At 39.6% G+C, this 25,067-nt stretch overlaps 2 protein-coding genes across 3 annotated transcripts; one reads left to right on the top strand and one right to left on the bottom strand.

The window, feature by feature from the left end:
- The first annotated feature begins 704 nt into the window (after window positions 1–704).
- On the top strand, window positions 705–7,494 carry sh3bgrl (SH3 domain binding glutamate-rich protein like). The gene is made up of 4 exons (XM_051128098.1): window positions 705–913; window positions 3,375–3,560; window positions 4,962–5,042; window positions 5,225–7,494. Exons 1-4 carry the CDS (start codon window positions 869–871, stop codon window positions 5,261–5,263), a joined length of 351 nt encoding a protein of 116 aa, XP_050984055.1. The 5' UTR covers window positions 705–868; the 3' UTR covers window positions 5,264–7,494.
- A 6,233-nt stretch (window positions 7,495–13,727) lies between these two features.
- Window positions 13,728–24,169, bottom strand: LOC127176407 (tripartite motif-containing protein 16). Of its 2 annotated transcripts, none has more exons than XM_051128072.1 (6): window positions 23,549–24,169; window positions 20,762–20,857; window positions 20,429–20,662; window positions 15,577–15,736; window positions 15,251–15,436; window positions 13,728–15,023 (listed from the first exon to the last, which is right to left on the bottom strand). In XM_051128072.1, the coding sequence occupies exons 1-6, from the start codon at window positions 24,119–24,121 to the stop codon at window positions 14,500–14,502; spliced, it is 1,773 nt and encodes a 590-aa protein (XP_050984029.1). In that variant the 5' UTR covers window positions 24,122–24,169; the 3' UTR covers window positions 13,728–14,499. The 2 variants fall into 2 exon arrangements, with proteins under 2 accessions (XP_050984029.1, XP_050984030.1); XM_051128073.1 differs by having other exon boundaries at window positions 15,386–15,436.
- Window positions 24,170–25,067: the final 898 nt, after the last annotated feature.

Here is a 25,067-nt window from a genome sequence, read left to right as displayed (position 1 = left end):
TGTCGACCAATACCACAAGAAATGTTGACTGAGAGTATTCATTCTTTTAAAACCCGTGTGTGCCTCTTTGTTTGATTACTTTTAACGAGAAAAAACGGCGACCCTTTGAGGTTTTTTTAAACCATTTCAGTGCCGTTTAGATACGGGGTGATTTATTTCTGCAAGTTCTGTACTCAAGATGGCGCCCTGGAATCGAGTCTGGTTTTAGGGTTTGTTTCGCAAGCCTGCAGATGTCAGACTGTTAAGCCAAAAAGAAGAAGAAAAAAAGAGCAGCGTCCCGGTTGTTCAGTAACGGGAATGTGACATTGTTGCGTCGCTCTGTGCAACAAATTAACATGAAGGTGAAAAGTGCAACATTATTCGCGGGAAACAATTCACAGGCTGAGACACACACGCGATGCGTACATGAAACCAACGAAAAGTGTTCATCACCCGTACTCTCATAAAACGCGCAGAGTGCACAAAGTACAGAGTGGACGATCTTATACTGAGATAAGAGCACATGCCGATGAATTAAACTTCATTTTTAGAGCGAACAAAGTCACAACTGCTGTAACTTATTGCTAGAAGTTGTTTTGAGAAAGCTGAACGTTTTAGAGCAGCCCTGTTTCACCAGTGCTCTATGAAAACACGTCTTTTCAGTCTTAGATCGTCTATTTCTGATAAAGCAGGAAGGGTTTTGCAGCAGAGGCGGGGAATGAGGAGGGCTGACGGACAGAGAGACGGGGCGATAACGTGCACAGACTCTTACTGGAATGTTCAGATTCTCATCGAGACTGAACGAGTGAATGCGGAGTTTGATCATCGCTGTTTTTGAGCAGTAACGCCTCCCGCCCCGCTCCTCTGAGGATCTGAGGAATCTGTCATTATGGTGATTAAAGTTTACATCGCATCATCCTCCGGATCAACATCGGTAAGAACTTCAGATGTACGCGCCGTCAGATTACCAACATGAGACTGTTGACCAGACATTCCTTACGAAAATTTACCACGGTTACGACAAAACAACAATTATTGCTACACAGTCAGTATACCTGAATATGGAATCCAACAGTGCAAGAAGAGCACACAATTGTTGTCATTTTTTAATTATTATTTTTATGATGTCATTGCTGACGCATATCAAAATACCACAGTTTTAGTGTAGTAACAACTCTGACACTAACTGCTGTGATATTTTGGTAATCAAGGAAATGTTTGGTTTTAATACTATTATTCTAATTGCAGGTGGTTTGAAAACATGTATAAATATCCTGCTAGAGACTACAGTAGTCTTTTGTTCTCATGCAAATTTAACACAGAAAAACCTAGTCACTACAAACTCTAAATATGGTGTTAAAGTTGACAAGTTAATGTTACCACTTCCTCTGACATCCCTGTGCTAGAAATAACCACTTCTGCTCAAGACTTCTCCAAAAAAAAAAAAAAAAAAACAGTAGGTGCATTGAACTGGACTAGGAACTACATGAGAACGGACTCAGAATGGCCATGCCAGTTTAGTTGAGTTTGTTTTATTTTTGCATACTAACTGTTGAGAAGTTAAACAGCAGTTTGTGCAGTGTGTTCGATGGCCGCTGTAGAGGGAGCTCTTCCTCCAGCAGCTCATTTGGCTCAAACTCTTCCTAATTTGGTGAGTTAGAGAATGCTATCGTGCTCCAGATACTGTAAGTTATGTAACACTGGAACGACACATCTCATGGTCCTGACTAGTTCATACTTGAGACAACAGTGACTGCGAGTTGTTTTCTTCTGAAATGAGAAGGCAAAGTCCTTACGGTTTTTTTTTTTTCAGTTTCTGTTTATTCACAGTTTGTGTTACATGATGAACAAGCAACCAATGTTTCCGAAATGTTTAATCAGCTGAACAAGCAACAGTACAATCTATCGAATGCACTGAACTTCAGTCCCTCACAGCCTCATTTTTATTCCTGTTTAAAATGAAATATGGTGCTACCCTGACTAATGTCTAAGAGTAGAGAACCAGAATGGATGGGTCTGATAATGGAGACATGTATAATATGACATCAAATACCATGTGTTGGTGTGTTTCCCAGAGCAGGTTTGGGAAACGCTGCTTGAATTTTTCCACCGAATTGACCCATTCAGGCTGATTTGTGGAGCATAAAAAGTGTAATAAGCGAATCATATTGTAATGGAGACACTGCCTCCTTTCACATAGTTTTCACAATTACCACTAATCAAAGTCTCTGTGGACAACTCGTGGTTCAGAGTTCAGCTCCTGCCCTGCTCAAACTCACCTGAACGAGCTGATCAAGGTGTTCAGGATCTCTAGACAGTCACGGGCAGGTGAGTTTGATCAGAGTCGAAGCTGAACTCTGCAGGACAGTGCATCTTGAGATCCTGCCATAGAGGCTCTATAAGAACTCGATGATGAGAATGCCTCCTCCTGAATCTCCATAGGTGTTTGCTGTCAGAAAGTGTTTCTTTAGAGACATGAATGATTTATGCACTGTTTGGCGTCATACTATTTGATATTTTTCACTTGGAATAGGGCCAAACAGAGAAGATCTAGTAACACGGTTTGGCAAGTTACACCTGCTCCACTACAAACTGAATGGCTGACAGATCCAGAAATGTCTCAGTACACAGATGCTTCAGCTGAATGAATCATGTGATGATTAATACGAAACATATAACTTTATTTCCCACGCAACAAGGCAACAAGGCAGAAAGACATTCATGGAGAAAAAGAAAGTAAAGTGGCACTATCAAGGGAACACTTTAACATATACGGTTAAAGTTCAAACAACTTGAACAATTCTTTATCTCTCTCTGTACACACACACACACACACACACACACATACACACGCCTTACTGAATCTGCAAAATGTTAATTTTACCAAAAAAAACAAAAAAAAAAAACAAGAGTGCATAGTTTTTTGTGTAGTACTGTCCTGATTAAGCTAATTCACAAAAAAGATGTTTACATGCCGTTTACAAGACAAAACAATTTCAGAATTTTAAAATAGAGACTCAGTTCAGGTTTACATAGACTTGATTGTTATTACTGTGTGCTGTTACCTAGATGTTTCACAACATTTGTGTCTGTGTAAGTTGTTCACAAGTACCTTTTTAGTCCTCGGTTCTCCAGTGTTCGTCACTTTTCCAACATCTTCTGCACATCCAAACCCTCTCCAGCAGTGTCTGTATTTGAGATTAATAATAAAAAAAATGATGGTAACACTTTACTTGAAGCCTTCCCCAAAACAGCAGTTCTGCTCATATCCTAATTTTCCAAAAAGACTGCATACTCACAAAACATGACACATGTGAAGTCCACTGACATGAAACGCTGTTTGAGGGCATCAGAATTAGATTTTAATGTGCGATTTGATCTTCTGTTTCCCTCAGATCAAGAAGCAGCAGCAGGATGTCATGGGCTTCTTGGCAGCCAATAAGATCGAGTTTGAGGAATGTGACATCGCAGCTGATGAAGACAACAGGAAGTGGATGCGAGAACACGTTCCCGAGGATTTCCGGCCCACCACAGGGAACCCTCTACCCCCTCAGATCTTCAACGAGGACAGATACTGTGGGGTGTGTACTCGTGACACATATTATGTGCTGGGTAGTATCTCTCGTTTCTCAAAAGCATCTTAAGCCTAAGAAGGTGGTAAAACCGTTGCCCCCAGCGGTCTCTACGATCATCTTTACTTACGATGCTGTTGAGAACCACAGCTTAGATTGATACTTTAGCGTTTATTCACTGTCAAATCAAACTAATTCATCAACACAATCCTCAAAAGTTAAGTCGTGTCAAACCTTACTGGTTCTCGCACGCCATCTTTCCAAACATCCCAGTTGGTCATGCAGTGATTCAGCTTTTCTCAGTCGTTAAAATATTGGTGTCTGGTACATGAGCACAGAGACTGTAGTGTAAACAGTTTAGCTTAATTTGAAGGTGTGCTGTGGCTGTGTCATATTTATGAAGGCACACTCGAATCAGAGTAGAAGCTTGTAGCTGGAAACATTGAATGCGTCACAATTTACCAAGCGAATTGGATCTGTGCGTTAAGTCCTACAGTGGCTTCAAGCTTAATATGTACCTACTGCAGTATATGCTCTTTATTAAAGTGCCCGTTTTATGCTCATTTACAAATTCATCATGGTCACAATACATTGACATAAGTTCAAAAAAACACCATATTTTTCATATACTTTTCTCATACATTTCTGGAGCAACTCTTTCTAATCTCTGCCTAAAAGACTCCGAAAAAGGAAATTACACCCTGATCTTGACTGAATAACATTAGTAGCTTTTATAAGGATAAATGTATATTTGATTCATACAGTTTAGACTATGCAGTTTTATTTTTACAATAGATAATTCAGTTTCTGTAGTATTTTGTAACTGAATACTAGATAGACCTACCTTGGTGTTTAGCCAGTTGTTTGTAATTTGTTGCTTTTTTCTTGTTTTCAGTTACAAAAATAAAACAAAATAATGACATTTTATAATAACTATATGTGCATACACCATATTATACTATACCATAAAATAAAATCAGATAGTGAAAAAAAATGTTGATCATCATTTGGAGCATGAAAGTTTTAGGTTCCACTGACTATAATCTTCATAATATCTTCTGTTGTATCTCCCAGTAAATAGAAAGGTTTAGAAAGACAGTTTAGAGGCTGAATAAATGATTTAACCCAAAATACATCCTTTATATTATATTCAAATTTAAAAGCAAAATTTATGTAGTCTACACAACATAGATCATGAAGTCCACAGCTAACACTAATACTTTAAAAGCAATCAAAATAAAATAAATTTCAGTCTGTTTTCTTTGAGTTGGGCACATTTGTGCACAAATAATTTGACCACTGTACTTTTAACTGGTGCCTGGTTCAAACCGAGTCAAAAACAGACTGTAAGACTAGAGCAGAGTCTTACAGAGCATCTTCTCTCCCTAAATAATCCGTTCTGTGTTCCAGAACTACGAGGCGTTCTTCTTTGCCCGCGAGGACAACGCTGTGTACGCGTTCCTGGGCTTGACGGCGCCTCCAGGCTCAAAGGTAGGTGTCTGACGGACATAAAGACTCCTTTATTTCCCAGCGCGCATGTCCCGTATGTGTCCGCTCCAGGAATGTAGTGCTAATGTCCGTCTGATGGACACACAGACGCTCTAGTCTTTCTGAACTAGGCTCTCACTGTTGACTGGAACTGATTCGATGGGTTTCTGTGTTTTTCTTCACAGGAGGCAGAAGCGCTGTCTAAGAAAACGCAGCAGATGTAATCTAGAGAAGCGCCTCTAGCAGATCTGATGAACTCCTGCACTTTCTGATGATTGAGTTTCTTTTCTGTCTTGTTGAAATTACGTGATGCGATGAATGTGATGAATTATTTGTTCATCTTATTGATTGGATGTTCAAACTGAAAAGAAAGCATCCTACTTATATATGCAGTTCAAGTTACATTTAATATGTGCCCATATATTCAGGGTTTCTGTAGGTCTTAACACATCTTAATTTGACCTTTCACAAATGAAAGCCTTAAATCAGTGCAGAAACTCTCACATTCATAAAGGCAGGGCATTAAATGTTTCCTGTACTGCAAAATGTATAATAAAAATATCTGAATAATTTAAATTAATAGAAAAATATAATTGGATATGTTTTATAATCAAACATCTAGGTTAATGTTTTCATGTTGTTTTCCAAAACAAATATCTAAACACCCTTAAATTTGCAGATGCAAAATGAAGATACAAAGTCTTGATTGAGGATTCAACTTGTTTTTTCCTTTGAATTAAGTTTCTTTTTCTGAGGCCACTAGCAGATGAATGTCCCTTTTTTAAAATCATGAATTTAATTTTTGAGAAATTTGCACTGATAAACAAGACACAAATACTGAGGAAGAACAACACTTTTGTGCAATGTGATCAGAATACAGTAAAACATATATTTGATCAGGTACAGTAAATGTAAAGTCCATTTCAATCATGTTTTTTTTTTTGATAAAATGAATCAAAGTATTGGAGATATGTTAGAAGTTGTATTTTCAAAGTTCACAGTGCTGCACGTTCCCTTCAATTTACTTCTTAAAATTTTCTTTAATTGGGACTTTAAAAAAAGTCTTAGATAAAGAAATGTTGGCAATGATAATTTGCATTTGTGTATGTTTAAATATTATTCTTAGTTATCTTTTTTTTTTTTTTTTTTTTTTTTTTTACGAAATGATTTATATTTCATACTGCATGTTTCTTTTCTATTTTTAAGGGCAAATTATAAAAAACAAAAACATAAGAGGCTATACTTATTGTTACTTATTTTTTTCACTATTGTTAATGTGAAAAACTCTTAGTACAAAATCCAACACATTCTCACTCCCAACTCATCACATACTGATGCTTGGTCAGGACCCTTTATTGATGTGCATTAATTAAGAAACCTTTGGCGTCAGTATGCAGATGTTGAAAATGATTAATAATGATAGTGATAATATTGCCATTATTGCATATTTGTTGGGATGTGATAGATCAATGTAAACAGTCACAACAGTTTTCATTACACATTTATTAGCGTGTAACCCAACCCCTGCCCCTAAACCTATCATTTATGAATAAAACACAGGACAACAGGCAGATACAACTACAATCATAATTTATTAAATAACAATAATATTAACAATAATAATAATAATAATAATAGTAATAATCCAAGTCCTCTGAGGCAAAACCTTGTGGTTTACTCTCTTCTTCGCATAAAGATATTGAATGGCTTCAGAAGAGTTGGAATGCAACACGACTTGTTTGTAATGCTTTTATACTGTTTTTATGGTCTGTTTTTGCAAAAAATTCCTGTGACTGTACTTTATTTGCCTGTAATGTGTTTTATATTGTTCATAAGTGGGTAGGTATGTGTGGTGGTAGGTGCTCCAATGGAAGTATATATTTATATACAGTTATTTTGTCTATTTTTACAAATTTAAACCATTAAATTAAGGCAAATAACTAAAGACAATGGAGGACCCTGCATGTCAAAAAGTGACACCACCCTGTGCGTCAAAAAATGAAAGTGAAGGGGTACCTTGAGCGTTAAAAAGTGACACCAAGGGGTTCTGACCAAGCATCAATATGTGGTGAGTTGGGAGTGAGAATGTTTTGAAAAATCCAAACTATCACATCAAAATTATTGTAAGATGTAATGATAAAATTGTATATAAACTATACTGTACAGTCATTTACAGTACATTTGGCAGCCTCTACCATGGTAAGGCCACTGTTAACAATATCACATTACGTACTTTAATGTACGGTAGCTGTGTTTGATATGACAAGTAGCTACCATCCGTTTGTCTCCCATCTCATCTGATTCATTTGTTTACAGCCTCTTTGGCATTGACATCTTGAACCTGAAGAGCTATTTCTTTATTAACGTTATCAGTATCAAACTTTTGATTTGCACCTCTTATCATTAAGCTTAATACATTTGTCCATCATTTAATTAAACTCATCTTAATGTTTAATCAGTTATTCCTTTATTTTGTCTATAGATTTTCTACTGGTCTGATTGTTGTCTGATCATTTGTACATGTATAACAAATGGTACAAACTGGTGTTAAGAAAAACATCAAGAAAATTATTATAACTATTATAATTATTCACAATTATTACTTTGCCTGATGATCACAATTAGATACAAGCAGAATTGTTTTGAATTTGCATTGTGTAAACATGGAGCGGGACAGACTTGTAGAAAAATGAAACCTGCATCAAAGAGGTTGACATAGACCCCGCCAAAGAGGTGGATGTGTTCCTCAACAAAGAGTTGGTCATCAGAGAAAAGCTCATCATCATTACTTAGAGCAGTGGTTCTCAAACTTTTTACAGCTGCGTACCCTCTGAGGTATTTAACATTCTTCTGCCTACCCCTTCTCTTCTACTTAGACCGCAGTCACACCTTTTCTATTAAACGACAATATTTGCCCCCTTTAATTTATTTACAGGTGCATTTTTTTTACCTTTATAGTGGCAAAGATTTTCTATCCTTATTTATTGTATGTCATGTTTTATGTCATATTTTTAACATTCCACTGTGTATTTTTAAAGTAATAAATAAAGCAATAAATGCAGGCAAATCAAAGAGATACTTGTAGAATTAAAAATAAACCGCCAATAGGTGGCGGTAAGTCACTGTCTTAATGAGCCAGGCAATGCGTCATTCATTCATTCATTCATTCATTCATTCATTCATTCAGTAGCGAATCAAATTCTGTAGTTATGAATGGGTTATTAATAATAATCACTGACCTTCCGAATCATTCAAAGCCGCTCCACTAACGAAACACAGAAACATTTTGTTGGAACTATTATTTCATTGCAAAATATTACAAACATGACAATATTCTGTTTAAAATGTAAAATGTTAACTTAATTGTAGTATACCAGTTAATGGTATGTGTGTTTAAGAGGGCGTGTTCAAAGTTTTGAAGGTGTGTTCTTGATGTGCGTGGCTCGATCAAGAAGTAAACGCATAACTGATGTCTGAAGCAGTGTGTTCTTGAAACTCACTTCATGAACCCCGACATAATATGGTGTCGATTTTTTTTGGTGCGATTTTCTTCGTTTTGTGAAGAAATAGAGGAAGATGTCTGTCTGCTGCCAGAGCGAGAGATCGGCAGTTGAAGCAGACTGACTCTGTGGCACAGTGAGTAATAGACTACAAACATGCGATTGCAGCACTGTGCTCAATAAGTAAACAAAATAAATCGGAAATCAAAAATGGACGTATAACGCGTGTGTTGAAGCACAGGAGAGATAAAATGGAGCAGTTCAAACCTTTTGCTAACGGGCAATATGAGTGAGAGCTGGCACAGGTAGGAACAGCGGTTCAATTTGTACATCCAAAGGAGAACTTGTTGAAATGTATTCTTCATTATTCTGAGGTTTGGGTGAGTTTCATTGGAGAACACCATATCTACATAGACCCCACAGTAACACCTGTGGTGCACGGCTGTAGAAAAATAACACTGGCAGTAATGGAGAAATTGCAGAGCACACTTCAACAGCTCACAGAGAAACAGGTAATAGCACCTGTAAGAGAGTCCACAGAATGCCCACTGAGGGTGTGCTTGGAGGGAGCCTCGTGATCTCAACAAAGCTATCCACAGACAACGCTATAGCACACTATACAAGATGAAAAAGATGGCTATTGGCAAGTAAAGCTATTCCATTTGGAATAAAGTCAGTGACTGAAGTGTTCCAACCAAAAAACTGTGAAATCTTTGGAGACATTTAAGGAGTGGTGTCATAGCGGATGGCATGATCATTGCAGCATCAACTGATGAGGAACATGCATCCACCCTACAGAAGGTAATGGAGAGGGCGACCGAGTAAAATTCAACAAAAGCAAAATACAGTAGAAAATTGATACTGTGAAGTACATGGGACATGTAATTACTTGTGAGGGTGTGAAGCCAGATCAAGATAAGGTCCGTGCCATTGTAGAAATGGCTGCTCCTGAAAATAAGAATGGACTTCAAAGGTTGCTGGGGATGACAAGGTACCTCGCACAATACATACCTGATGAGGTGGCATTGACAGCACCTCTACGTACACTTTTCAGAAAGGCTATGATGTGGCAGTGGCACCATGAACAAGACACAGCGTTCCAGAGGCTAAAAGAAGTCATCACACAAGCACCAGTCCTCAAATTCTATGATCACACTAGGCCTCTTACAATACAGGCTGATGCATCGAGAGATGGTCTAGGTGCCTGACTGATGCAGGAAGGAGCTCCATTGTTTTATGCATCTAGAGCACTGTCTGTTTCTGAGCCTAACTATGCTCAGCTTGAGAAAGAGCTGCTGGCAGTGGTATTTGCAACGTCAAAATTCAGTAAGTATATTTATGGAAAGACTATAATAGTCCAGTCTGACCTTAAGCCGCTGGAGGCCATATTCACCAAGCCTCTATGCAAAGCACCGGCAAGACTGCAAAGGATGTTGCTGCAATTACAGCGCTATGATCTGCACGTCAAATATACACCTGGTAAGGATGTGCTGATTGCAGACAGCCTTTCCCACGCAGTGGCAATAGGTCAGGTACACATGGACATGGAAGACCTGTACAGTGAAGTGATATATGACATTCAAGCCATGGACACGCTGAGTGCAGACATGTTGCAGTGCTTGAAAGTTGCTACTCAGCAAGACAACATGCTGCAAGCTGTGATCAGAGTGCACAACCAGGGATGGCCAGCAAGAAAGCGCCACCTTGACAGTAACCTTCATCGGTACTGGCCACTAAGAAACATGATCAGCATTAAAGAGGGTATTTTAATGACAAATTATAAAACTATCATCCCTCTGAGTCGCAAGCCTCTGATGATAGAGAGGTTGCACAAGGCATACAGCGATCCAAGGCACAAGCAAGAAAGCTCATGTATCGGCCAGGGATGATACAGGACCTGGAGCAGATGGTCGGAACATGTGAAGCGTGTCAAAGATTCCAGTCTAAGAATCAAAAAGAGCCATTAATGTCACATGATATCCCGGAGCTGCCGTGGATCAAGATAGGTGCTGACATCTGTGAGCTTGAGGGTCATTCATACCTGGTATTAGTGTACTACATGTCAAAGTTTCCTGAAGTGCTACATTTGCCAGATAAGACTGCACAAACAGTGATTTGGAAAATGAAAAGTGGATTTGCAAGGAATGGGATCCCAAATGAGATTGTGAGCGATCATGTGGCATTTGCCAGTCAGGAGATGAGAATGTTTGCAGTAGAGTGGGGAATCACTCTCACAAATCCCAGTCCTGGGTATCCGCAGTCGAATGATATGGCCAAAATAGTGAAGGTAGACCGTCAAAATAGTGAAGCATGTGTTGAAGAAAGCCTTTTTGGTCATTAAAAATCCCATGGCACTTCTTGTAAAGAGTAGGGGTGTATCCCCGGTGTAATACATCTCAGTGTAATACATCTCCATCTCAGAGGACCACTTATCTAGGCGTGGTGTGGGATTCGACCACGATGCAGGCATGTTTGTCTCCTGCACGGATCGAGTCTATCCGCACTGCAATCGCGAGAGTGAAGGAAGGCCAATCACTCACTGTCAAGCAGTTCCAGCAACTGCTGGGTCTCATGGCAGCTGCGTCCAACGTGATACCTTTTGGCCTGCTGTACATGAGACCCCTATAGTGGTGGCTCAAGACCAAGGGGTTCTCCCTGAGGGGAAACCCGCTTTGCATGATCAAGGTCACGCGGCGATGCCTACGTGCCTTGAACATGTGGAGGAAACCTTGGTTCTTGGCTCAGGGCCCGGTGCTTGTCGCCATGTAATGCTAGCGACGGATGCGTCCCTCACCGGTTGGGGAGCGGTCATGGACGGCCACCCTGCCCGCAGTCTGTGGAGTGGTCACCATCTCACGTGGCACATAAATTGCCTGGAGATGCTGGCCGTGTTTCATGCTTTGAAGCACTTTCTCCCAGACCTGAGAAACCGCCATGTGTTGGTCCGCACTGACAACACACCAGTGGTCTACTACATCAACCACCAGGGAGGTCTGCTGGCGCACCAGATCCTTGTGTGGTCCCTGGACAAACTCCTCTCGCTAAGAGCAGTTCACGTTCCTGGGCATCTCAACTTGGGAGCAGACACCCTGTTGAGGCAGGGGCCGAGGCCCGGGGAATGGATGCTTCACCCCGAGGTGGTGAAGCAGATTTGGAGAGTGTTTGGCCAAGCTCAGGTGGACCTCTTCGCGACTCAGGAGAATGTGCAATGTCCCCGCTGGTTCTCTCTGACTCATCCAGCTCCCCTGGGGCTGGATGCCATGGTACAGATGTGGCCAAGGCTTCGTCTGTACGCCTTTCACCCGATCGCTCTGCTCCTGGGAGTTCTAGAGAGAGTGCGCCGGGACGGGGTGTCCCTTCTTCTAGTAGCCCCATTCTGGCCGGGCCAAGTATAGTTTTCGGACCTGATTTCTCTCCTCGCCGGCTCTCCCTGGGAGATTCCCGTCAGGAGAGATCTCCTTTCACAGGCACGGGGTTCCATTCTTCACCCCCGGTCGGAGCTGTGGAAGCTTTGGGTGTGGCCTCTGAGGGGGCGCACCTCTTAGCTTCCGGTCTCTCAACCGAGGTTGTTGAGACCATCCTCCAATCTAGAGCTCCCTCCACAAGGAAAACTGTACACCTTGAAGTGGAGACTCTTCACTTCAGGATCCAGTTAACTGCCCAGTTGGTACAGTGCTGGAGTTCCTGCAGGATCGGTTATCTGCAGGGTTAACCCACTTCTCCTTGAAGGTTTACGTGGCGGCCATTGTGGCCTACCACGCCCCTCTTGGTGGTCTTTCCGTGGGTAAGAACCCCCTTGTTACACGTTTCCTCCACGGTGCACTGAGGCTGAGGTCTCCTGTACAACCTCGTGTCCCCTCATGGGATCTGTCTGTGGTGTTAGAGGCTCTCTGTAGGCCCCCATTCGAGTGTATTGAGGATATTTCTGACCGTCATCTTACTATTAAAACAGTTCTTCTTCTTGCATTTTCCTCCCTAAAGAGATTTGGGGACCTTCAGGCCCTTTCTGTGGCCCCTTCTTTTCTGGACTTTGCGCCAGGCCTTTCTAAAGCCTTTCTGTACCCTCGTTCGGGGTATGTCCCTAAAGTCCTCTCCTCAACACCACGGCCTGTCATACTCCAGGCCTTTTTTCCTCCTCCTTTTCGGGAACCTGACCAGCAGAAGCTTAATTGTATGTGTCCAGTACAAGCATTGGACACATACATCCACAGACCTGCAATGTGGAGAAAATCGGACCAGCTCTTTGTATGCTATGGTCCAGCTAAAAAGGGTCTCCCTGCTACCAAACAGACCCTAAGTCGCTGGATTGTGGATGCTGTTTTTTTCTGCATATGAGTCCTCTGGCCTCCCTCCTCCTGTGGGGGTCAAGGCTCACTCGACCTGGAGTGTGGCTGCCTCCAAGGCCTTCCTTGCAGGCGTCCCTATGCAGGATATCTGCAATGCTGCGGGATGGTCTACACCCTTTACCTTCGTCAGGTTCTATGACCTAAACCTGCGAGTCTCTCCTGGCTCTTCTGTCCTTTGCCCTAGCTCTTTCTAGGCAGGGACTTAGATTCTGGCGGCGTGGGCATCTTGTTCCCATAGCGTTTCGACGCGGCTCGAGTTCCTGAAGGGGAACGTCTCAGGTTACGTATGTAACCCAGGTTCCCGAGGGAACGAGACGCCACATCTCGGGGCCATTCTCCTGCATCCCTGCAAGCGCTGCTTCTCTTGAAGCTAATGCCGGTTCCGGCGCACATGCTTTTAAGCTTCCTGGTCAGTGACGTCACCCGCCGGTGACGTCTCGCTCTTCCATAGGACTGATTACACATGTGATTCAGAGCACGGTCACACTGAAGGCGTTCCCATAGCGTTTCGACGTGGCGTCTCGTTCCCTCTGGGAACCTGGGTTACATACGTAACCTGAGACGTTTTTTATGACTGCTTAAGCACAATTTTAAAAACAAGGCTCATTTTGTCAAAACACTGCAATTCACACATCCACACACACTAATAGCACTTCAGATCTTTATCCAAAGGAAACACTTCATTCAAAACTTTACAGTAATAAAAAATAAATTAATAAAATAATAATTTAGACATCACATGGCACATACATGATGTCTGGCTATGATATTGTTGGTGTACATGTTCATGTACATGAATATATTGATCAAACACATCACACAAGGCCAGTACTGCACACTGATGAAAACATTTATTTATCTCCACATTACAAAATCTGTCAATATCCATGCATTTCCAAAGTCTGCATTTTGAACAAAAAATTTAGGACATATTTATATGCATAATTAATACAATAAAATAGCCAGTCCATTCTTGCATAGACCCTGCATCAGTCAGATGAATGCTCGTGAAACCAGAGCGATGTTGTATAGTCGGTCTAAAAATATGAGTACGTGAGGTGTGTTGTAAGGACCCTAGTTGGCATGGAGGACCCCATTCTGCACTTAAGGAGTCGTTTGATCAACTGGTTCATAGGTGTGGTATTTTGGAATGCAGTGCCTTGAAATGGCAAAAAACGTGTCTTAAAACACTGAGTTTTGATTTCTAAGTGACCAACTTAGGTATATTTTCACTATAAAAAGTAATGCAAGGGGGTACAATTTATATATAAATGCCTTCACACATGATTGCATGTAGGTAATCAGTGAACAAGTGTGGCATTTAAATTTTGAATTATTTTATGTAGAGAACTGTATTTAGCATTTTGCAACAAGTTTGTTTTTCAATTTCAAGCTTAGTGTAAAGCAGATAACGTGCTTACAGTTTTCCATACTTGATCTGAAGATACTGTTTCACTGCATGTGCCTCAACTATACAACTTTTAGTGTGCAAACAATAAAAAAGACAAAGAAAAGAAGAGACTCTCACTGTTATTCTGACATGTCACTGCTAGTGATTTATCATGCAGCTCAAAGCATTATGGGTAGAATCTCTCATCAGTCTATTCTGATTCATCAACACAGTGTCACTGATGATTTGTAATAAACATAAAACCCAGGATAGAGCGGCTGAGTGAATGTGGTCTGGACTGTGTGGATGAGGTTCATTGTGTCAGAGACGCTGTAGAAGGACAGAGTTCCTGCACTCTCATCCACATACACTCCTATTCTACTGATGATGGGAAACACAGGGAGAAAAGTCCATATTGTATTGTGTAGGAAGGAGTAACTGAACGGACGGCAGATCAAACTCCAGGACTGATCATTGAATCCAAACGCACACTTATCACCCTGTCCCTTCCTGCTGATGCTCTTATATGACACTGATATGTCCACACCATCATCTCCACTCCACTCAATCTCCCAGTAACAGCGTCCACACACACTCTCTCTACACAACACCTGCTGACACCCATCAAATCTGTCTGGATGATCAAGATACGGCTGGACTGTGCCAGTGTCAGTAATCACTCTGTTGTTCTCAGACAGACGGAGGTGTTTATTCACTGTGTTCAGATCCAGAGTGGGCTGATGGAAATCTGATGGAGATAAAACACATCAGAATCAGGAATTATGAATCTGTTTGATGTTTCATGTAGCTGAACTCTTCATGTTCAGTGTATCATCAGTGTCTCAGTACAGATGAGCAGATATCCTGTGCAAATCATCATTTACATCATCAATTATAAAACTCTTCTTTCACCTTCTACAGGAAGAACATGAACACACTCAGTGAGTTTTTCTGCTTGTTTTCTTACTGACTTACATTGTAGGAAGTCGTTCCTGGTCCTGGGAACAGTGTTGGTGGATGTGCCTCTTCTATCATGTTTTCTTTCACCTTCTACAGGAAGAACATGAACACACTCAGAGAGTTTTTCTGCTTGTTTTCTTGCTGACTTACATTGTAGGAAGTCCTGGTTTCTGGTCCTGGGATCAGTGTTGGTGGATGTGACTGTGGAAATCAACAGACATGAACAGTGTGATTCTCATGATCCTGCATCCATTCCTAACACATTTCTAATATGATGTTCTCCATGATATGAGATGATGATGGACTCGTTTCTGAGAGCAGATCAATCTCCAGGACTTTACCTCTGTCTGAGATCTTCTTGAGCTCCTCTTTGCAGAAATCCTCCAGTTTGTCTCTCAGCTGATGGACAGATTCTCTCAGACCATCAAAAGAGGTGAGAGAAGTGAGGGAATCGTCTTTTACATCGGTAGCTCGAGGAGGTGCTGAGAGAGATTGGAAACTCTATAGAAAACAGAAATAAAAAGTTTTTTTTTTTTATGCTTTCTAAAAATGCACTTCAAGTGCAAGATTAAGTCTCTGTTTGTTCATCAAATGCTGAAATCAGCCATCATTCTTCTTTTCTATCTGGTCAGGGAATTTTGCAGTAGTAGAAAACCTAAACAGTTTTTTGTTTAAATAAATGTTCATGAAATCTTCCCTCTTCACTCATGTAATCTTTATGAATTTTTCAGTCTAAAAGTTTAAAAACCACACCACACCAAACTGATTGCAATGTGTTGTGTATTGTGTTCATTGGCTGTGCTGTGAGTCTTACTGTCAAACATTCATTCTTCATTCATTCTTTTACTTCATATATTTACAAGTTACAATGTTTAAAATCTTTTTGTTCTGCAGATGAAAAACATGAAACTGCATTCTGTATAAACTCAGAATAACATATTTATTTCTCTTATTTCAATAAAATATATTGTAAAGCATCTATCTATCTATCTATCACATATAATTAAAAGTTTTGTTCTTTTTTTATATCTAGTTGGTGAAAATATTATTTTATTATATTTTATAGCTAACACATAAAAAAGAAGGAAAGCACAAAGAAGTGCCCTAGTGAAAAAATAGTATACTTAAACACAACTTATTCATGTGTGTACTTTAGTATAATTAAATGTATTTGTGGCACATTATAAACTGGTACACTTGAAGTCTGTTAATCTGGAACAACTAATTTTGTACTAAATGCATTTTAGTTGTGCAAAAGCAGTGCTGAAGTTTAACTATAAGGTTGTAATAAATATACTTGTTTGTGCTAAAGTGGAACTATTTCAAGTATACTTAACTACACTTAAGTACTTAAGTCCACTATTGTTTTTAAGTTTTGCAAATGCAGAATTCAAATGTATTTTGGTGACATTACAATTACAATTCAGTTATACTGTAAGAGTGTTGAACACACATTAATGTTATACTAATAACAAACTTTAGTCATACTATCCTTTACTTTTAGTGCACTGGTGTCAAACAGGGCTGCATTAAGACCTCACTGGGCCTTAAGGCTTGGGTCGAACTCGGGCCAGGGTAGGGCCTATATTTTAGGCTCTACTTTAATTATGTTCATTTAAGACACCAATGATTGTGTTGACTAGGAAACCATGTGTATCTGAACATTTAATCGCAAGGTGCGAAAAAGAACTCAAGTTTAGTCAGGCGCTGTACAAGCAGGTGCGCGCTGCGTGTATCACGCTGAAACTGTCTTAACGCGCAAATGTGCTAAAATGAACTTTGCCTTGCTGTCCCTGAACAGTTACATTTGTTTTTAAACCACAATGCTTAAATGCCACAGTGCTTGTCCACTGCTTTTCCACAACTTCCACTCCATCATCAGCTCTACTAAAAAATTACCTACCTGGGGATTTGACTAACTAACTCAGCCCCCTTTACAATGGTGTTTTTTTTGTTTTGTTTGTTTGTTTGTTTGTTTTTTCCCAGAAGTTTACATTTTTACTTCTCAAAGATTGTTCTATTGCGTAGGCTATTTTCAGATTATGCCAGAATGAAGTGAAGAAAGGTAAATGCTAAAATTATTTGCAGCAATCACCTGATAAATTTGTGCATGGTCCTTCAAAAGTAAAATATAGAATAAATGCATTTGATTGGTGAACCAAATTCAAACGTCATGTTTTAATCTGTAGTGGTAATATAAAATGTATGGAAAAGCTCCTAATAGTGCTAATATGTGGGAGGCGTGGTGAGGCTTTGGCGATCGGCGCTACCCATGGCCTGTCAATCTACTCCACATCCAATCACGGGCCCCCTCCTTGCTCGGGCTCCGGGGCTTCAGCCCCACTTAGCCCAATGGTTAACATGGCCCTGGTCTCAAACTCTATTCCTGAAGGGCCACAGCTCTACACAGTTTACCTCCAACCCTAATCAAACACACCTGATCCTGCTAATCAAGGTCTTCAGGATTACTAGAAACTTCCAAGCAGGTGTGAGTTGGAGCTGGTTGGGGCTAAACTCTGCAGAGCTGCAGCCCTCCAGGAGACCTCTGTTTTAGTGACTTTAAAACACATTGCAATGGCATTCCAAGTAAACTTGAAGTGTGCTAATGGTATGGGGGTAGAATCGTAGCACAATTCCAAATAAACAGATTATGATCCACAAACAGCGCTGTAGCTGGGGTTTGCGGGGCCCCGTTGCCCATTGTGTAAATAGCACTAATAAATAAATAGAACAAAGATGCAAATTAAACAATGTTTAAGTTATTTCAAGTTTGTAAGTGTCCAAGTACAGAAACAGAATAGTCAAATGTAAGATAGCATTGCATAGTCTTCACTGTATAAATTAAATATAGATTAATTCTTGTTAAAATTACACAGCAACTCAGTAAAAAGCAGTGAGTGATTTTCTCTCATTTAATTTCTTGGATTAACATTAAGGACACCGACAGCAAGCTAGTAAATTAGGCAAGGCCACTTTAAGAGACATCCAATGCATCCAATACAATGATACACATCCGATTTCTTTTTGAACTGTTTACGTTCACTTAGGAAATAACGGGCAGTTTTTTTTCACGAGGATACTTGCCAAGACAGGTATTTCGACATAGTATTTGTACATATTTGTCGGTTCGAAGGCAAGAAGAGGCAAAACTTAATTTCGGTGTTCAAGGGCTGTGGGACGCGGCTCTCCGCGAACAGTATGCAGCACGCGGGTGCTGGAAGCTTTTTGCATCTTTTTGTGTTTGTATGTTTGATCTGGTGAGGTGTATGTTCATTCAGCTGCAGGAGCACGCGAAGGAGAGCTTGGTTCTGTGTTTGAGCGCTGTTTGATGCGGCTCTCCTCCACTTCTTGTTTGAATGCTTTAAACTCTTTTTAATGTTTAAATGGGCAAGGCTTAGAAACACGTGCAAATGATCAGTGGCTCGTCAACTGTCCTGACTCCTGAGCGTCATTAAGCTGACCTCAGGCAGTCGGCTCAATAGGATGAAATCGCTGGCCTGCCGTGGTTGCTGTGCATAGTGCATTTGTGAATTTTCAAACATTTCTAGCGTCAAGACGCTGAAGATCCACAAATGCGTGGACTCCGCCCACTATCCACTCAAGCCAATCAGATAACAGTCTCCCTTCGCTGGCCAATCATAGCACGCTCTCGCTAAAACCAATCATGTTCCGCTTTACAATCAGGGCGGTCTTGTCCTAAAATGACTTAATTAATCCGCATTGGTTTAAATAGGAAATATAAGGGCCATAAAAAAAAAAAAAAAAAAAAAAAATTGGTACAGTAAAAGATGTTTAAAATTAGATTTCATTAGAATGTGTAGTAAGCCAAGCCACAGTATTATATTTTTGTGCCTTTGAAAATGCCAGAGAAACAACACTTTAAATCACTACCATGGGAACAACCATACTGGATACAAATGCATTACGCAAGCATCACAGTATTCAAGATGGAATAAAGCATCAAGGCTAAAAAACGTATTATGTATTATGCCACTGTCTTCACAAAGTTATGTCTAGAGTCATAAAATGACTATTTTTATCAACTATGTTTTTGTCCTGTTGCTTTAAGATCAGATTTAATGAAGGCTACTATTAAACTACTATATAGAAGAGTCAATATAATACATATCGGTCGGGGTGAGTATTTACTAGTCTCCATAATAAATCTAGCAGCCTAGATTAGATTAGATTAGATTACAGTAAGTACATTATTTTACTGGAAATGCTTTTTTTTTTTCTTTTACAAATATTTCTAGTGAATGTAATTAGTAATAATCCACACACACACACACACACACACACACACACATATATATATATATATATATATATATATATAAACAATATTACACAATAGACAATTTGATTGTTACATTGTATAAATAAATAAATAAATAATGTGACTGATTGAGTGACTATGGGCAAACTACTGTCAGACTCAATTCTGTATTTTCAGCTAAGCAGAATTATAATATTTCTATATTATTATTATTATTATTATTATATTGTACTATATTATTACATATTTTCAATAGTATTATACTATATAATACTATGGTAGTATTACTGTGTGACCAATGACTGAAACACAATTTCAGTAATGACTCACAAAAGCATTTGTACTCTTATTGTCACTGACACTAGTTATATGAATCCATCATTATAATTAGTGGCTTTTCACTGTAAAGCACCAACAAGAAAAACATGTTGCAAATATCACCCCAATTTTTGATAAAAGCACATTTTAGGCAGCAAAAATAAAAAAAAAGTCCTGCAAAATCCTGATGAGACTGATTGCTTAGACGATTTTCAAATCTTGACTGATTTTAAAAGAAGGGGAGACCACAGACATGAAGACAGTTTCAACTGATTTTTAGGTACCAGACCAAACACTTGTTGACTGTAGGAACGACTTCACAGTGATGTGTGATATTACAGAGACTTGTGAGATCAAACGTGACTAGAGAAGAGAAACAAATGGAGAACAATTGAAGCACATTCTGTTTCACAGTTAAAAAACAAAGTATATAAAATAATATGGGTGATGTTCTTTCTCAGTATACTCTGATCAGATGATCAGATGAGAGCCTTACTGATGATTATACAATAAGACATGTTTCTCATATAAGTCTCGTGTCACAGCAGGATGTGTCTCAAGTCCACTATGATGGTGTTCTTCTAGATCTGTGTTACCTGCAGGAACTGGATGTGATCCTGTGTGTGTGAAAGCTGCTCCAGCTCAGCGTCTCTCCTCCTCAGATCATTGATCTCCTGCTCCAGTCGCTCCAGTCGTCCTTCAGCTCCACTCACCGCTCGCTTTTCCTGATCTCTGATCAGCCGTATCAGCTCAGAGCGGCTTCTCTCAATGGAGCGGATGAGCTCAGTAAAGATCCTCTCACTGTCCTCCACTGCTGTCTGTGCAGAGCGCTGTTAGGACACACAGTGATTCAGGCTTCAGTGGGACTGAAAGAGACAAGAGAGTCTGAACTGAGACTGAGACAAACTTCTCTTCTTCTCCAGACTCACCTTATGAGACTCCACAGCCTCTCTCAGCTGCTGAAGATCTTTCTCTCTCTGCTGGATTCTCTGCTGGAACGTCTTCTGCGTCTTCTTCAGCTGCTTCTGCAGGACGAACAGATGATAGACAGTCTCACATAAAACTACAGTCACTAACTCATCATGTGAACAGATGAATCCAGTAAGAGTGGAGCTGATAACTAATAGCTGTAGGTTCAAACTCCAGAAGTGATGATTGGTTAAAATCATCAAAAATTAATTAACATGAAGATTAAGGAGTGTTTCAGACTGCATAGAGCCCTGCATTTCAAGTGCATGCAATAGGCTAAAGCTTGCCGCAAAGCACCAGCAAAAGTAATTACTGTGAATGTGTCATGGGGAAATAGTAAGGAGATTTTTTAATTATTTAGTAATAAACCAGTGTTTTCGGAGTCAGTGTCGCAACTTGCAAGGATGAAGTTACCGACGCTGACTCGCCATCTCCTCCTTGGATGAAAGTTTTTGTTTTCGTTTTCGTTTTGTTTTATTTCGTTAAGTGATAATTTGAAGCTTTCTGTAGATATATAATATCATGTCTGTAAGGTTGTAGTCGCTGAGTTTCGGTTCATTTTTGTGAAGCGCTCCTGTTGAAGCGACAGAAAGCGCATCATGTTTGTTTTCTTTATTTTATTAAAAGGACCGTTTGCAACGTTTTTTTTTTTTAATATTGTGAGTGCACACAAATAAAAGTAGACCCTTTACAGTTCCAAGATTATGTATTACTCTTACCTTTATGAGCAAAAATGAAGAAATATTTTAAATTGTTTCCACTAAAAAAATGCAAGTAATCGCGCTGGCGCCTCCATGTCCTGCAAAGCGCGCTTCAGCTTCCACTCTCCGCACAAACGACCAAGTATGCGACCGATAGAACACATTTATCTAGGCAAGTCGTGATGATTTAAGAAGGCAAAATTGATCAAACAGATATGATCAGTCTTCCACTGGCCGCTTGGTCGTTACTTAAAAAAAACAAAACCTATATTTAACTATAGCAAAAATGCTTCAAACATTTTTCTAAATTAACTTCATAAAAAAATGAAACAAAATATAATCACTTTACCATTACACACAAGACTGAACTATTTTAATAGCTGATACAGTGGGAGTTTTTGGGAGAGGGGAAAAAAAAAATATATATATATATATATACACTGTGTGCAGAATTATTAGGCATGTTGATATTCTGGTCATATTTTTTTTCCAAACACATTTTACCAATTCCAAACCACATCAGTCTTAATAACTACTGTTAATTTTGTGTTTAATCATTTATATGTGATATATAATTGTCCGTGAAGGCTGGAAGTGAAAAACTCCTTATATTCAGGTGTGCAGAATTATTAGGCATGTTTTCGTTTACAGCTAAAATGAGCCAAAAAAGAGATTTAACCCAGACTGAAAAGTCCAAATTATTAAATGCCCATGAGAAGAATGCAATACTAATGCATTACAAGAATTTGCAAAGTTAAGGCTTGACCATTGGACAGTGAAATGCTTGTTGAGTCTGCATGGTCAGAAAAAACAGGTGGAGAAGAAAAGATGCATGTTAACTGCAAAAGAATTAGGAATTAAGGTGAAGAATTAGGTGTGACACCATCAGGAACCGTTTCCAGTTCTCCAGCGCCACCATTTTCCAGAACTGCAACCTACCTGGAGTCTTCAGAAGTACAATGTGTCAGGTTCTCAGAGACTTTGCTTGGTAAAAAATCCGAAAAAATGCCCCTGACTTAATAAGAATAACAAGCTGACGTCTTGTGAAATACATTTTCACATAGAATTTATCTTCTAAAATCTGGCAGTAAGTTTTGGGAGTTCATTTTAGTCCATCTCTGCAAGTCAGACTTTTCAGGATAAGAGACTAAACATGAACTTACTTACTGCCAGATTTTAGAAGATAAATTCTTGAATCAGAGGTACAAGAGGATGTGATGCTTGTCCTTCAAGAGTCACTCTCAACTTATCTGTCTCTAAAGCATATAAAAAAACTGTCTTCATGTATTTCACAACACGTCAGCTTGTTATTCTTATTAAGTCAGGGGCATTTTTTAGGATTTTTTACCAAGCAAAGTCTCTGAGAACCTGACACATTGTACTTCTGAAGACTCCAGGTCGGTTGCAGTTCTGGAAAATGGTGGCGCTGGAGACTAAACGGTTCCTGATGGTGTCACACCTAATTCTTCACCTTAATTCCTAATTCTTTTGCAGTTAACATGCATCTTTTCTTCTCCACCTGTTTTTTCTGACCATGCAGACTCAACAAGCATTTCTCTGTCCAATGGTCAAGCCTTAACTTTGCAAATTCTTGTAATACATTAGTATTGCATTCTTCTCATGGGCATTTAATAATTTGGACTTTTCAGTCTGGGTTAAATATCTTTTTTGGCTCATTTTATCTGTAAAAGAAAACATGCCTAATAATCCTGCACACCTGAATATAAGGAGTTTTTCACTTCCAGCCTTCACGGACAATTATACATCACATATAAATGATTAAATACAAAATTAACAGTAGTTACTAAGACTGATGTGGTTTGGAATTGGTAAAATGTGTTTGGAAAAAAAATATGACCAGAATATCAACATGCCTAATAATTCTGCACACAGTGTATATATATATAGACGGGCTCGGGTCGGACACGGCTGAGAATTCTGACCAGCTGTCAGACAAGGGCCGATTACGCTGCAGCTCTACATAAAATATAAACAGACTATTAGATCACGACGCTCAGTATTAACTTGATTACTAGTTCTAAATACCTGTTTCTCTGTTCTCTGTTTTGCAGCTGATACGGTGTTGTGGTTTTTATGTTCCTCCATCGCACACTGCGTACATATACATTTCTGGTCAGTGCGACAGAAAACCCCAAGGATCTTCTGATGTTTCTGGCAGATCATCTCCTGCAGTCGTCCAGTGGCTTCAGTCAAATTGTGTCTCTTTCCTTTAAAGAAAATCTCATGTTGTTCAAGGTGATTCTGACAATAAGAGTTCAGACACATCAGACAGGACTTGACGGCTTTGTATTTTCTTCCAGTACAGACGTCACACTGCACATCTCCAGCTCCAGCGTAACAGTCAGCAGGAAGTTTGGTCTTCTTCAGTTTCTCCACCAGTTTAGTCAGCATGGTGTTTGTAGCTAAAGCAGGTCTTGGTCTGAAGGTCTGTCTGCACTGAGGGCAGCTGTAGACTCTCATCTGATCCTCCTGATCCCAGCAGCCTGTAATACAGCTCTTACAGTAACTGTGTCCACACTGGATGGTCACTGGATCCTTCAGGAGACCCAGACACACTGAACACATGAACTCATCCTGAGAAAATCTGGCTTCTGCCATTTTACTGCCTGAATACAGAGACACCAACACACGACAGCTCAAACACACTTTCACTTTCCCAGGAACTCATGTGAACTCACCCCTGTTTCCTGGTTCTTTGTTTGAGTGACGTTTGTAAAACAGATGTGTCTGTGAGTGCGTTTACATGGAGCATTGTCCCAGCTAAGAGAAAACGTTCTCTAAAGGTTCTCTCAAAGTTATCGAAAAACGTTCTTGCAGTAACATTAGTAGAAGGTTTTCTCAAGGTTAAATGCCATTGATAAACGTTCTAAACATGTTAGCATAAAAACGTTTTTTTGCATTGTTAGTGGAACGTCATTAAAAATACGTCTTGACAAAATGAGACAATTTGTATAGCAACATAATTTGTGTATCGGATGACACAAAGACACATTCCAGTGGCCTTTTTCCCCCTGGCATGAGAGAGAGCAAAAAACTATCTGATTAAAATTAAAATCTTACAATGTGTTTAAAAGTCAGAAGACACTTTATTTATTCTCAAGTTGTTTTTCTGACATTTGCAATAACAGTGAATGAGAAAATACACTAGAATGCAAAGTGTATCCCAGTATCCCAGCTAATAGTCTTTGGTTAACAGAACATTCCCAGATTTTATTTATTTATTTATTTATTTATTTATTTTTGCCAGGACGTTCCCAACATTCCCGGAATGCTAGTTTTTGGTTTGTAGAACATTATTATAACATTCTTCAAATGCTTCTAGAATGTTCGTTTTTGGTTTTTAGAACGTTATTATATCATCCCCCTAACGTTAGAATATAATTATAATGTTCCCCTAACATCTTTACTCCAACATGATCACTCTGCTGTTGTTACGAGATGAACAAGACGAGAGGCGAGCGGATCCATATGCGAGCTTTTATTGGGACGAGACAAAGACATGGTCGTACAGGCAGGGTCGATACAGGAGCAGACAGGTGTGTAA

This window comes from Labeo rohita, chromosome 14, assembly GCF_022985175.1.
Source record: "Labeo rohita strain BAU-BD-2019 chromosome 14, IGBB_LRoh.1.0, whole genome shotgun sequence".
Taxonomy (NCBI): domain Eukaryota; kingdom Metazoa; phylum Chordata; class Actinopteri; order Cypriniformes; family Cyprinidae; genus Labeo; species Labeo rohita.
The sequence above is the reverse complement of the archived record's forward strand: the minus strand, read 5'-3'. Positions and strand labels throughout refer to the sequence as shown.

Bases quoted from the DNA above. Each gene is read 5' to 3' on its own strand.
- LOC127176407 (XM_051128072.1), bottom strand. From the start codon at position 24,121: ATGGCAGAAGCCAGATTTTCTCAGGATGAGTTCATGTGTTCAGTGTGT. The intron at 20,663-20,761 runs GTGAGTCTGGAG...GTGTCCTAACAG, and splicing joins AGGCTGTGGAGTCTCATAAG to CGCTCTGCACAGACAGCAGT. The intron at 15,024-15,250 runs GTAAGTCAGTAA...TATCTCCATCAG, and splicing joins CAGGAACGACTTCCTACAAT to ATTTCCATCAGCCCACTCTG.
- sh3bgrl (XM_051128098.1), top strand. From the start codon at position 869: ATGGTGATTAAAGTTTACATCGCATCATCCTCCGGATCAACATCG. The intron at 914-3,374 runs GTAAGAACTTCA...TGTTTCCCTCAG, and splicing joins CATCCTCCGGATCAACATCG to ATCAAGAAGCAGCAGCAGGA. The intron at 5,043-5,224 runs GTAGGTGTCTGA...TTTTCTTCACAG, and splicing joins CGGCGCCTCCAGGCTCAAAG to GAGGCAGAAGCGCTGTCTAA.